The following is a 12,578-nucleotide window of genomic DNA, read 5'->3' as shown; positions in this document are numbered from 1 at the left end:
AAACTTGCTAAATCTATGAATGATCCCAAAGAAGTCTAAACTACAAGAGATTACAATTTGTGTATTTATATACGTGTGGTACTAGGGCAAGATTTACATAGGAAACAATCCTCATTAAGAAATCAAGACAGGCGGAAGTGGGGTGGGGGAGGGAAGGATTGAGAGTTTGGAATTAGCAGATGCAAACTATTATATATAGGATGGATAAACAACAAGGTCCTATTGTATAGCACATGGAACTATATTCAATATCCGGTGACAAACCATAATGGAAAATATGAAAAGTAATATATATAACGGAATCACTTTGCTGTACAGCACAAATTAACACAACACTGTGAATCAACTATACTTCAATAAAATTTTTTTAAAAAGACAAAAAAAAATCAAGGCAATTTCAATTACACTTGACCCTTGAACAACATGGGGGTCAAGGGTGCTAACCTTCCGCGAAGTTGAAAATCTGCGTATAACTTATAGTCACCCCTCCCTATCCGCGGATTTAACTAACCATGGGCCATGTAAGCACTGTATAATTTACTACTGAAAAAAATCTGGGTATAAGTGGACCCATGCAGTTCAAACCTGTGTTGTTCAAGGATCAATTGTACTTGAATTATAGGGATTAAAAGTGGGATAATGTATATAAAATATTGTACATTGGCTATACCTCAATAAAACAAAAAACCCCCAAAGTGATAAAGAGAGATTCCTGATAATATCATCTAAACAAAGATCCAATCATCCCTGAGGCTACTGCAAACACTGACCAATAAGTAAAACTTTCTGACTTGAGTAAGTTTGATTTGGGTTTCTATAAATTACAACTGAGAGCCTTGACTAATACAAGAAACATTTGTGGTTCGTATTTTTATTCATGGAGAATGGGTTGCCAACTAAATTAATTTCAGAAACAGGCAAAAAAAAAAAAGTGGGACAGCCCTTTTGGATTGGATACATTACAGGAACTTCACTGTTTCATGCAGGCAAGAAGGGGAGCTGTCATTTGAGGTTGCCATGTTATTTAGCCCCCAAATATCTCTTGCAATATTAAGTAGAACGCCACCCATTTCTTCCTTTAGAGTTTTCTTTTGTGTGACGGTGTTTGTCAGCCTTCCCTCTACTTCTAGATAGAGCCTCTAGTATTTGGAGCCTTAGGGAGTACTGGCAGAATGGTAACCAAAGGTTTTTGGAGGTACAAAATAAAGGGAATCTGAGTGCTCAAGATTTACTTTGCTTTGGTTTTATTTAAGGAAGGTTGATTCTGAAGGGTAGGTAGAGTTTAAATATAAAGGGAAAGAATCTCCTCTTTTGGGATTCAGTCATGGTAACTACAGTGGGTTAGAGTAATAAAGAAGTTGCTGTCTGGAACTAGATTGCCCGTCATCCAGCAGGTACAAGACCTACCTTTAGGTACAAAAGTCTGTTCTCACTAGCTGCACATGGTACCCATAGGTTAGTCCTGATAGGTTATAGAACAGGTCAGTAGTTGACATCAAGAACCAAGTTGGGTAGTGCCGGCATTAAACAGGTCTAGTAGCAGTTAGCAGTGTCTCAGTCAATAGATTTGGGTTTCAATGCAGAAAAGCAGCCTCTCAGAGAAGGTGGTTAGGGGTAAAGGACTAGAAAGCGAGAGGTCTTATATCTCAAGAGGCTTACATCCTGGACAGATGACCTAAGCAGAGGCTCACGTTCAGCAATCACACAGGGAGTCTGGTTACCACACTTGAGGCACCAGCCAAATGTACACATCATGGCATTGTACATACTTCTCGAGATAGCGTACCTTTAATTCTGGGATCAGCTGACAAAAAGTACTGCATGTATGAGTATCATGAATCTTTCTGGAGAATTAATTTTACTTGATAGCAATTTAATCCCTGTTACATATTTTTATACTAAAACAAGCAGTCATGCTTTGAAGTAGATGGCTATTTTGGATGAATTTAGACAAGAAAGCACAGATTTCAAAGAAATGCCCACATCTTATTAAGGAGTTTTAGCTATACTCCCAAGTCATTTTTTGATGCTCTTAGAAAAGTTTGAAATGCAACGAAGGCAAAAGTACTGTCAGAAAAGGCCACTTTAAACTAGGTTCTGCTACTTGTGTGACCTTGGGCAAATTCAGAAATTACCTAATCCCATAGGATTGTTGTAAGATTACTGATAACACACAAGCATCTAGCAGAGTAACTGACAGGTACATAGGTGCTTAATGTGACAAAGGAGAAAAAGCCTGGGCTAAAAATACTTAACCTTGCTGCCTCATATTAGGTCAGGTCCTATATAGCCTCTTAGATCTCCACACAGAATAAAAACTCAGACTGGAAGTGTGAGTGTGGAGTGAGTTTGACTGGAACATGGCTGGATATGGCAAGGAACTAATGTAAGTCACTTATCTATTCCTGATTACCCACTGTTAGATTTATATACATAGTCATTTTATCTTAATAACTCTTTAAAGAAGGCATAATTACAATTTTACAAATGAGATAATAGGTTCAGAAAGGCTCAAATTGACCAAAGTTAAAGAGCTAGTTAGGGAATTCCCTGGTGGTCCAGTCGTTAGGACTCCGAGCACTCACTGCCGAGGGCCTGGGTTCAACACCTGGTCGTCGGGGAACTAAAATCCCACAAGCTGCTCGGCATCGCCAAAAAAAGAAAAAAAAAAAAAGCTAATTAAGTAGTGGAGCAGGTACCTAAGCTTAATCATTCTATCACATTCTACCTTAGGGAGGGGAGGTTCTCCTCTTCCCCAAAATGGGGAGTGGGTTTGAATAAGTGAGATTAAATAAATAATGGCTATCTAGTAGTTATATGGTAGGTCTTGACTATAGAAATAACACAAAAAACATTTAACCCTGAGTTGGTGAACTGTGTTGGGTGATGTGACATGGAAGAGAAGACTAGAGGCAGGAATGTCAGTGAGAAATCTTTCATAGTGGGCTTCCCTGGTGGCGCAGTGGTTGAGAATCTGCCTGCTAATGCAGGGGACACGGATTCGAGCCCTGGTCTGGGAGGATCCCACATGCCGCGGAGCAACTGGGCTGGTGAGCCACAACTACTGAGCCTGCGCATCTGGAGCCTGTGCTCCGCAACGAGAGGCCGCGATAGTGAGAGGCCCACGCGCCGCGATGAAGAGTGGCCCCCGCTTGCCACAACTAGAGAAAGCCCTCACACAGAAACGAAGACCCAACACAGCAAAAATTAATTAATTAATAAACTCCTACCCTCAACATCTTAAAAAAAAAAAGGAAATCTTTCATAGTATTCTAAGAATACACTGATAGCGGTTTCAAGTCCAATCATCTTCAAGTACAGTAAAGCCTCGTTAATTTAGACTATAGTATATTGAATCGGCAATAATCTATACACAAATTGAGAAACAAAGAAAATCTGAAAATATTCTTCACACTCCCTCCACCTCCCCACCAGTTCAACTCGAATCAAAGCTCTGACATTCCCCAGTAACTTCTCCTTAATGGCCACACTAAATTCTAGGTAATGGAATGACTGAGCCCAAACCACAAAGAGTAGCATTCTATACACGATAGCATACAAATATAAGCTACCATGCCCTCTTCCATTTTTTGTTGGTTCACCTTCACCAACATTTTTTCCTTTATTTAGCATCTACTTTAGTAAGGTCTTCTGCCAGATAATGGAGACATAGAGCTGGATAAGATCATATAACAGCTCAGTCCAATAACACTGGAAATTATGAGACCACCAAGCAGTTCACAGCTGAGACATACACAAAAAATAGGGCCAAATAGAAAGATTTAGAGAATGAAAGTACTGAAGATAAATTAAGTCAAAGGGTTGAAAAGCAAATAGGAGTCTGTCAGGAAGCAAGGAGAAGGAATGGTTTTTTGAGACCTGAAAGCATAATACAGTGATATGTTTAGGCAAGAAGGTCCCTGTGATTGGAGGGTTACAGGGTGGCATGCTTAGAAACATTGGTAGCGATTAGCTCCTAAAAAGATACATCATGCTAGGAAACTGGGACTTTTCCTTGTGAATCAATATTTCCCACAGTCATGACCATGGAACCCTTTGAAATTACGTGAAGAAGAAATACCAACAGTAGTACAGGTTTAAATTTTTGATTCTTTACCTTTCTTAAAATCTAAGAGGTATAAAAAATTTGAATCATTTTTTTAAAACCCCAAGATATCATCAGTGAAGTAAATCATCTTTTATTTTCATCTTATATTTGGTTATCAAGAGGCATGCAAAACCCTCCAATTTTAATGAGAACAGTGTTTTTGTGTCTTTTTGTCACATATCCGCTTAATATTAGGTGTAATGTTGCTAAGTCGGATCCGCATGTGAGGTGCAGCATCGAGTCTTTTCCTGTATTTTGTTTTTGTTGCAGCATAATATGAAAATCCTGTCTCACACAGGTGCATTGTAGCAAAAGGAAGAAGTACACGAACTGCACGCCTTGCAACACTTGGGTACTCTTGAATTAGGCTACTCCAAAAATCATTTAGTGAAAGTTCACTGAAATTTTGTTTCACTTGAGAATCAGATGTTAAATCAATCAGGCTCTCGTAGTCCCGTGCTACTAATGAGGCTGGTTTAACAGTTACTGTAAATGGATTTCTAACCCAAGCATTATTGTCATTTGTTACAGGAAAATATTTTAACAGAGTAGAGCGCAAACCCCTTAGGTGGTGCACTATGGCACTGCAAATATCTTTATCAACTGTAGAATTAATTTCAGTCAAAAAGTCACTGAGTGTAGGAAAACAATCAAAGTTTTCTTCTTCAACAGATGAGGCCCAAAATTCCAATTTTCTTAACAATGATGACATTTTATCAAATACTGTGAACACTGTCACATTTTTTCCTTGCATTGACAGATTAACCTCATTTAATTTAGTAAAAATATCTGCAAGATATGCAAGTCTTAGCAGCCAAGATGAATTTGTTAAACAATCAGACAGTCGAAAAGCAGAATCCATGAAAACCAATAGTTCACGACGAAGCTCAAAAAGTCTTACAAGAACTTTACCTCGGGAAAGCCACCTCACCTCTGTATTTAGAAGAAGGGCTGTGTGCTGGGCACCCATTTCTTCACACAAAATTTTTAGTAGTCTGGATTGATGTGGTCGAGCTTTAATATAATTGATGATTTGTACGGCCTGATCTAGCACATTTTTCAGAGATGCAGGCATTGTTTTAACTGCTAGTGCATGTCTATATAACAGGCAGTGACTACTGGAGCTTTCGGGAGCCACATATTTTATCAAGGTGACAGCCTCAGCAATTTTCCCGTCCATTGCCCTGGAAGCATCACTACAAACATCAACACATTTTTCCCATTCAATTTCATGTTTCTGCATAAAACTGTTAATGCAGTTGAAAATTTCTTCACCAGTGGCATTACTCTGCAAAGACTCACATAAGAGTAGGTCTTCCTCAATAGATTTATTAAACCTGTAACGAACAAACACAAGCAGCACAGCAAGTCCTGAAACATCAGCTGATTCATCTAGTTGCAGTGAAAACCCATCACAAATTTTCAGTCTACAAACAAGCTCTTCTTCAATGTCAGCAGCTAGATCCTTAATTCGACGTGCAACAGTACTGTTTGATAGTTGTACTGCATCTATTTTTTTACTATACTGTTCGTCAAACATCCGCATCACCACATCTTTTGCACAAGGCTTGATAAGCAATTCTCCAATAGTATGAGCCTCTCCACTCAGGGCTATATGGTAACTTACATTGTATGATGCTTCTGTAGCACTTTCATTATCTGTATTGACAATTTTAGGTGCTGGGGGTTTATTATTTTCAGGTGAATCAAGATGTTGCTTGAAAAAGCTTATGTCTTTGTCTTTGTATGCAGCATGTTTAGTTTCCAAATGTCTTCGAAGCTTACTAGGGGCCAAAGAGCTATTTGATAAAATTTTCTTACATAATACACACTGGGCATGAGGTGCATCTCTATTTCCAAAGTAAGTAAATCCAAAAGACAAATAACTTTCATCATATTTTCTTCTTTTTGGTTTCTTACTAAATGTTGTTATTTTGTTGGAATTGGACATAAATTTGACCCTGGAAAGCTCACCTTCTGAATTTTTAGAAACTGCAGGCTGCAACTGCTCATCTTCACTCTGTAATATTCCAACCTTTTGATCATTTGATTCAGACACAATTTGATAACAAAAAGATTCTACTTCTTGTTTAAGACTTCCTTGTTTCAGCAACAGATCCATAGGCAATGAATTTGTGGTACAAAACATGGTTAATTTAGAATAAACATTGAGTATCACAAATGTGTTGAAATTATAAGACAGGATACACAGAAGATGAGCAACCATCAAAGAGATGATATATAGCAACACATCAGTTAATTTGTAAGTGCTGCCTATGCATCAACGCGCAGATGGAACATCACACGTTCGTGTATCAGGTGATCTCTCATTCGACTTCCTGGTGCTCTCAGGTATGGCACACCTTTTCTTAAAGGTAGATTATCACATAAAAATAAAAGCTATAGAAATGAGTTTAGTAGTCTTAAACTTACATTTAAAAATAAATTCTAAAAGAAGAAACTATTGTTAGCATTGATCTTTTTCTCACAATGCTTATTAACTTAAGATAACATTAATCTTCTATAAAACACAGTATGGGAACCATTGGACTAAGAAATAATGAGTTGATAAATGCATTTTTAAGGAAGGGACCTTGAGGTCCCATGGCAGGGTTGGCAAACTTCTCCTGTAAAGTGCCATACGGTAAATGTTTTTTACCTGATGGGCCGTATGGTCTCTGCTGCCAACTACTCAGCTTTGTAGTTGTAGCATGGCAGCAGCCATAGACAAAACGTTAAAGAATGGGCAAGTTGTGTTCCAATAAATCTCTATTTATAAAAACAGACAGCGTGGGGCCATAATTTATCATCCCCTTTCATGATATACAGTATCTTGGAATCTCTTCTAGCTTTCTGATGCCTACTGCCATTAGATACATTCACTGTTGACACCGTCATACATCTTAAGGCTCCTTTCAGGGCTAGTAATTATTCTGATAAGCTATGTCAAAAACACAAACAGTTCAAAGTTTTGCAAGACACAGAATTCTGGTGTATCTAAACACTGTGTGTTAACATTGAAAAATAAACTGTAAACCAAAAGTTAGCTACTATTTCTCTGGACTTAAATTACATAAATATTTATATTATCCAAAATAAGATTCATTCAAAATAATGCATATATTTTACTGATTACTCTCCATCCCATTACTCTAGGTGAAGGCTTAACGAAGACCTAAAGAAAACTCTCATTTAAATAGGTTTATTCCTCATATAATAGTTTTTTAAAAGCATAATTAAATGGAAGGGTAATGCAAATTTTAGGACCTCTGATGAATACCAGCCTTATAAGTTAAGGCATTCAAATTTAGTGTCTACCTAAATATAGCTAGTTTGATTTAAAGTTTGAGTTAAACTTTATGATTTGGCTCAGAGTAAGCTTTGGATTCTCGTATCAGATCCTGAATTAAAATGGTTTTCTCAGTAACAGCTAGAGGGTAAGATACCTGAAATGAGGAGCACTCCCTTCTGCAATCACTCTCTCCACCTTGGCAGCTTGAAACGCAGACGCTTCAAAAAAAATGAAATTAAGGGATAGGGTGGAAGGGGAGTAACCAAAAGCCTAGAATGAGAAAAAATAAAATTAGACACTACAAAAGGAGAACGAACTATACACCTCTAAGATGACCATTCTTTACAATTTATTTTAGAGCCAGGCAGTGCAAATGATTCTTCACTGCAATGCAGATCTTAGACTGAAATAGAAGATGCCTAACATAGTAAAAATGTTAATATTTTCGTCCTGTTTAATACCCTGGTAATTTCATTATTTTGTAACGCTCCCCCATCCACTGACTTCAAAGAAAAACATTAAAAACTCTCAGAAGCGAAACCTAACTTTTAAAAGTACAGCCACACCTTAGTGTCTCTAAAACTAAGCACTGAAAGTAATCTAAAATGGAATTATACATGGAAGGGTTACATGAACTATGCTTTTTTGTTACAACCACTCTTGTCTCAATAACCAAGCTCCTTAACTTACTAATGTTTATTGAGTGATCACTGTTTACTATGTGCCAGTAACTGCTAAATCCTTCCTAGATTAGGTCACTTAATCCTCAAAACAAACGTGAGAGTCAGGGACTATTATTAAAAACCCCCCTTTAGGGATGAACAAATAGATACAGAGAGGCTAAGTCACCTGCTAAGTTAACACATCTGTGAAGAACTCAGAACGGAACCCAGAAAGTTCGACTGCAGAGCCCACGTGCCTAGTCACTGCTTGTGTGTCCCTGAATACTCTTAATCTCTCAAGCACTAAAAAATCTGTTACCAGGAGTTGGATGGTGCAGAGAGAAATGAATTACAATGGGTTACAACTGCCAGAAAGTCGAGGGTCTCAAACTGGCAGCAGGAGAAAGCCCTACATCTTCATTCCTGGGAGCGAAAGAGTAGACCGTCCTTTCACAGTCCTGAATGCGCTTTAGCTGCCGAGAACTTCATGGAAACGCTGGGTGACCTCAAAATTTAGGATTCCTCTCCCCTGCTACCAGAGACGGACACGACGGAGTGAAAACGCTTTGTTCGGAGGGCCTCAGTTCCACCTTTTTAGAGGTGCTTCCCCGAATCTCTCGAGGACAAAGAGACTGGACTCCCTAAAGCTTCTATTCGACTCCCTGAAAAGGGGCGGGGGAAACCTCATCTTTTGTCTCTTCGGCTAAGGTGACAGGTAGCACCCTCCATTCAACCCCCACCCTAAGGCGGTTCCTGCTCTGAACAATACCCGTGGGGCAGGAGGGCTGGGTAGGAGTGCAGTCCATTCATAAGCCGAGGCAGGAGGTGGGCACAGACACTCCGTCCAGCACCTAAGTGCTTTTTTTCAACGGTCACCTCGATGGGCGGCCCGGCCACCTATCCCTCGGCTGCTCCTTGTCACAGGAGCGCGCTGCCCACCACAGCTGGGGGGCTGGCTTCCTGTGGGCGTCCACCCTCGCCTACGGAACTGCTCTCGCGTCCCCGGGCGGTCGCCTCAGCTAACAACCACAGGAAAACGTCTCAGCACCCGCCGCTATCTTTCTCCTTCATCTCCATCAGTGATGGAGAGAAGGGTCTCGGCTGCGGCTGGGCTGCGGAGCAGCGCCGCGGTCCCCAGCTGAGCCTGCGGCCGCCATTTTACGAAGCTCACGGCAGCGGCCATTTCAGAGCGCACCACTCAGCCGCCGCGGCGGCTCTGGTCCTCACCTTCACCGAGGCCTGAACGGGGTCAAGAGCCAGTCGTCGCGGACTGGAGGGGAGAGGGGGGAAGGGAGGAAGGGGAGAAATGAAAAACAAAACAGAGGGAAGAAGGATTCGGGGGGCCGGGCGATGCTCTCAGCTCAGGGATACCGCCTATGCCACCTCCATAGAGATCCAATTCGCGGCGGGCGCGGTAGCTCCTCTGAAGATAAATTTAGCACTCCGGGGCACCCGAACTTACTGTCTCCTTGAGCGACTCCGCCGCCGCCCAATCAGCGCCGGAGTTGCTCCCCGACACCAATCCGCGCTGAGCAGTGGGGTGGGAGCAAAGCAAAGGACCAAGCTCGGTTGAGGCGTTGCCCAGCTGCCGTTGCCCCTGGCAGTCTGGAATCGTGAGCTCGAGGAGGCTGAGTTGAATGGCAGACGTGAAGCGATTGTTTTCAAATTTCCCTGGGCCAGAGCAGCCCAGGCATTTGTTTACAGTGTAGAGTCCTGGGTGCTGTGAGATAGCATTTGTGATCCTGTAGGGCTGGACTTGCTTTGAGAAATCTGCGTATCCACAAGCACTGGGGCTCTGCCCCGGCGGCAGATTTGAGTGGATTCGCGGAGTCTCGGCTGCTGGTGCTTTGTTCCCCGAGCCGCACCCCAGGCCCAGATTGCGCAACCGCCTCCTCTTTTCCTTGTTTTCTCACTGGAATCGGGGCAGAAAACTCCCTCTCCCTTCCCCACCCCTCCCCGACGCTGGCGTGTCGGGGGCCCCTAGTGCGCAGAGCTGGGAGCTGAGCCTGATCTTGCCGGGGCGCTGCTCTCGGGTGACCCCACATGGGGTCGGGGAGCCGCGTGTTACAGCAGCGTCTCCGCAGCGTCAACGGGAAAGAGGCCACTTCCTGTGCCTTTGCACCCCTCACTGGTGGCTCCCTCCTCGGAGGAACGTCCAGCGCTCTGGAACACTCAGTTTGCTAGCTGTAGCATCGGGTGTTTTAAGCCCATTTCTTCTACGCCCATCCCCTCTTTTTAAAAACAACACAGCAAAAGGCTTCGGGCTGTGTGAGATCCGTCGTGGCGACCTGCAGTCTGTTTTTCCAAACTGGCATCTTAAAATATGTACGCTTCTTGGAGGGAATTTGTTAAAATACGTGTAGCTTTAAACAGTGGGTCCTATTGTTTGCAATATTTTAGATTTTCGAGGCCCCGTAGAAATAGCCAAATGAAAGTTGGATCTTGTTTTTAGGCGCTGCACCAATGACAGAAAATTCCCAACTTGTGGTCAAAAGCAAGGGCAGCTTTTGTTTTTCTTAAATATGCTCTTCTTTGATATGCGAATAAATTTCTTAGGCGTTGAAAGAAGTCTAACCTTTTATTTAACAGAATTTTCAGGAGGACTGAAAAGGATGATTTTCTAGGACTGATCATAGATGTTAACATTTGGTCCTAAATGCTTTAAAGTCATTTCAGCATCTTCAGAACTTTGCCCTATGGTAGGCTATCCATATGTTTTTATTATCATTTTAAAATGATCCCTCTTAAATCGGCCTCATTTGAGGGGGAAATCATTTTGGGGAAGGGGCGCAATTTTACTTGAAGAGCGAAGAATTTCATTTTGTAATTGCAGGAGTTGTCTAGCTTCTTAATAATATTGGAATAATATCCCACATTTTCATATGTTTTATATTTCAGAAAAGCCTTTTACATATATGCTCCCGGTCTAATCTTCACGTATCTGGTTTACATCTTCATGAATTGGGAAAATCCAAAACATTCAGCTGATAACAAATTCAACTGAAGTCAAGTCTAGGATTTAATCTAGGTCCCAAAATCCGAAGTCTGATAATTAAGGGACTTGAAACATAAGAACTTTTTCTGTAATTGATTAGTCGATACGTTATTATAGGATGTTGGTTGCTGAGACAGATAAGAAAACGTATAGACAATGTAGAACTCAGACCAATAATGATAATGGCTAGCATTTATTGAATATGCAGTATTGGCAGAGGCTGTTCTATCTACACACTTTTTAAAGTACTAGCTCATTTACTCTTTACAACACTGTCAGATGACTATGCCTATTTTACAGATAAGGAAATTGAGCACAGAGTGGTAAATAAATTGCCCAAGTTCCCACAGCGAATTGTTGGCAGAGCCAAGATTAAGTGCAGTGAGGTTGTGGGAACTACAGGCCGTGTGTGTCTGGGCGGGGTGTGCTTGTGCATATTTATATAAGGCAGAAAACGATTTCAAGTAAGATTACAGTAATATATTGGGTAAGCAGGTAGAGCTTCACCATGAAAATGGAACTCGGTTAGTTACTTGGGGCTCAAGTAACTAACCGAGTTACTTCCCGTAAAATCATCACGGGAAGTAGTAACAGGAATTTTGACTGATATCCCAAATTTGCAGCCTTAGTTGCTGTGAGAGGTCTAAGATGGCAATTCTGTTCATGTTGGTTGCATGAGTTAATTTGCACTGCAGTTAGGTTTGCCAGAAGCAGATGATGAGACAGGGAGCTCTGGAGTCAGTATCGTAGGTTGGAGTGTCCCACTCCACCCTTTATACTCCCCTCTCCCTCAGATAGTATATGGCGGCCGTGGGAAGGTCAGGACTGCAGCTGAGGCAGACCCTGAATGCGCTGACAGCTGTAGGCCATCTGCTGATCACACTACTGGCCCCTGAGCAGGGCAGCAAGTCCCTTCTTGAAGAAGGATCTGAGTGGCACATCTCCATGCCTGCCACAATGTGTCACCTTTAATATAAAAAAGGTGGTAAATTAGTACAATTTTCATTATATCTGTAAAAGTTAATAATTTCTGTGGTGTTGTGTGCTTTGTGAACTTTTAAGATCTATGGGGGAGGGTGGGAGTTTAGCGGGTGGGGGGAGGAGGAATTGGATGAGGGCAGTCAGAAGGTACAAACTTGCAGTTATAAGATAAATAGTACTAAGGATGCAATGTACAACATGATCGATATAATTGACACTGATGTGTGTTATATATGAAAGTTGTTAAGAGAGTAAACCCTAAGAGTTCTCATCACAAGATACTCTTTTTACTATTTCTTTATTTTGTACCTATATGAGATGATGAATGTTCACTAAACTTGTGATAATCACTTCACGATGTATGTAAATCAAATCATAATGTTGTACACTTTAAACTTATACAGTGCAGTATGTCAATTATATCTCAATAAAACTGGGAGAAAAAAATATGAAACATTTAAGAGAATTTTGTGACCACAGGTATAAGATTGATTTATCGCTATTAGATTTACAAGAGTTATGTAAGTGCTTATAAAATTT

At 41.1% G+C, this 12,578-nt stretch overlaps 1 protein-coding gene across 4 annotated transcripts in view; it reads right to left on the bottom strand.

Moving 5' to 3' along the window:
• Positions 1–9,529, bottom strand: part of ZBED5 (zinc finger BED-type containing 5) — a 32,469-nt gene extending 22,940 nt beyond the window's left edge. The window contains exons 1-3 of one of the 4 annotated variants that reach the window (XM_067749897.1): positions 9,290–9,525; positions 7,555–7,670; positions 4,175–6,508 (exon numbers count right to left, since the gene is read on the bottom strand). In XM_067749897.1, coding sequence (XP_067605998.1) covers positions 4,251–6,335 — 2,085 coding nt within the window. In that variant the 5' untranslated portion in view covers positions 6,336–6,508; positions 7,555–7,670; positions 9,290–9,525 and the 3' untranslated portion in view covers positions 4,175–4,250. Of the gene's footprint in view, positions 1–4,174; positions 6,509–7,554; positions 7,671–9,289 lie in introns of those variants that run through there. The other 3 variants (XM_067749896.1, XM_067749898.1, XR_010946144.1) reach the window with 3 other exon arrangements.
• Positions 9,530–12,578: the final 3,049 nt, after the last annotated feature.

This window comes from Pseudorca crassidens, chromosome 9 (genome assembly GCF_039906515.1).
Source record: "Pseudorca crassidens isolate mPseCra1 chromosome 9, mPseCra1.hap1, whole genome shotgun sequence".
Classification (NCBI taxonomy): domain Eukaryota; kingdom Metazoa; phylum Chordata; class Mammalia; order Artiodactyla; family Delphinidae; genus Pseudorca; species Pseudorca crassidens.
The sequence above is the reverse complement of the archived record's forward strand: the minus strand, read 5'-3'. Positions and strand labels throughout refer to the sequence as shown.